We start from the raw sequence: 1171 nt of genomic DNA, 5'->3' as shown, positions 1-1171 counted from the left end.
GTGGCTTACTTGTCTCAGGCCATCACGGTGAAGGATTTCCTGCTAGAAATCACCTGTTTTAGACAAAACTGTAGACCCCAAGAGATGGACTGCACCAGGGCTCTCTCTCTTTTTCCAATCAATTGCTGTGGATCCACAGTCCATGTAACTGCTGCTTACTAATTAACTGAACTCCCTTCACAATGTCATATCTGGTGATATGGAGTGCCAATTTTGTGTCTTGGTTTCTCCAGACTTGGCAAGGAGTCTGGTGACTACAAAAAACAAGATCTTCTTCAGCACGAGTTGAATAAACCCACCTATCCCATGCAATGGATTTTGGACAGGTAGATTTCGAACCCACTTTTTGGCATAATTCACCTCCAACGTCATGCGAAACACCCCTATGTTCTTGTCTGCATGGTGACAATCCAGTGTACAGTCTCTGGGCGGGCCTACTCTAGTATAACAGGTTTCGTCTGACACAGCTGGTGTGGCCGTATGTGCGTTCGAACACTCCACTGCAGTTGGCAGTTTACCTTTTAAACCTAAACGCATGCCCTATTCTAGCTTCTCACTATGCCAAAATCTGTCTGGTCTCTCTAGTTCTACTGGTTCCCACCTCAAGCCCACTACAGTGCCCTCAAACGTTTTGTCCCTGTTCAAATCCTTTATCAACTGAACCTGCCTATTAACGTCAGGTCTCCAGCTTCCCAAACAATGTGTCAAGCACTAGCATTCCGGAACCGTCACTAACGACTATTGCTAGCGTGTCGAGCAAACTCTCTAGACACCACTAGTCAGTCCCCAGCCGTCATTGGCTTAGCATACAGACCTTCTCTAGTGTTTCCAGGCACACTATCGCTACCACCGCCCTAGCATTTCCAATCAACCCATCTCCAGCGTTGCGGCACAATTACTACAGGCCCTACCTGTCTCTAGCATTCCAGGCACGGGTCGAGCACGTTCTCTAGCGACAGCTCAGTTCAAGCACCATCACTAGCATACCCAGGCAGTGTCGCAACACCATCATTTAGCAACACTCTGCATCCCAGGCACTTCTCCTACATTCCTGGCACGACCACCACAGTTATCCTGCCATCAGCCGAACACACTGCAGAGAACGGAGTTTTAGCACTGTGGCAACCATATGGGGATCTTTGTTTAAATAAAATCTCCTTACCAATGAGTT

The 1171-nt window shown here is 47.7% G+C and overlaps 1 protein-coding gene across 1 annotated transcript in view; it reads right to left on the bottom strand.

Moving 5' to 3' along the window:
- Positions 1–1080: 1080 nt before the first annotated feature.
- Positions 1081–1171, bottom strand: part of LOC116699832 (uncharacterized) — a 2058-nt gene continuing 1967 nt past the window's right edge. Inside the window, exon 8 of the mRNA XM_032532622.1 lies at positions 1081–1093. Coding sequence (XP_032388513.1) covers positions 1081–1093 — 13 coding nt within the window. The remainder of the gene's footprint in view (positions 1094–1171) is intronic.

The sequence above is a fragment of the Etheostoma spectabile genome, chromosome 12 (assembly GCF_008692095.1).
Source record: "Etheostoma spectabile isolate EspeVRDwgs_2016 chromosome 12, UIUC_Espe_1.0, whole genome shotgun sequence".
In the NCBI taxonomy this organism is placed as follows: domain Eukaryota; kingdom Metazoa; phylum Chordata; class Actinopteri; order Perciformes; family Percidae; genus Etheostoma; species Etheostoma spectabile.
This window is presented reverse-complemented; position numbering and strand designations above follow the sequence as displayed.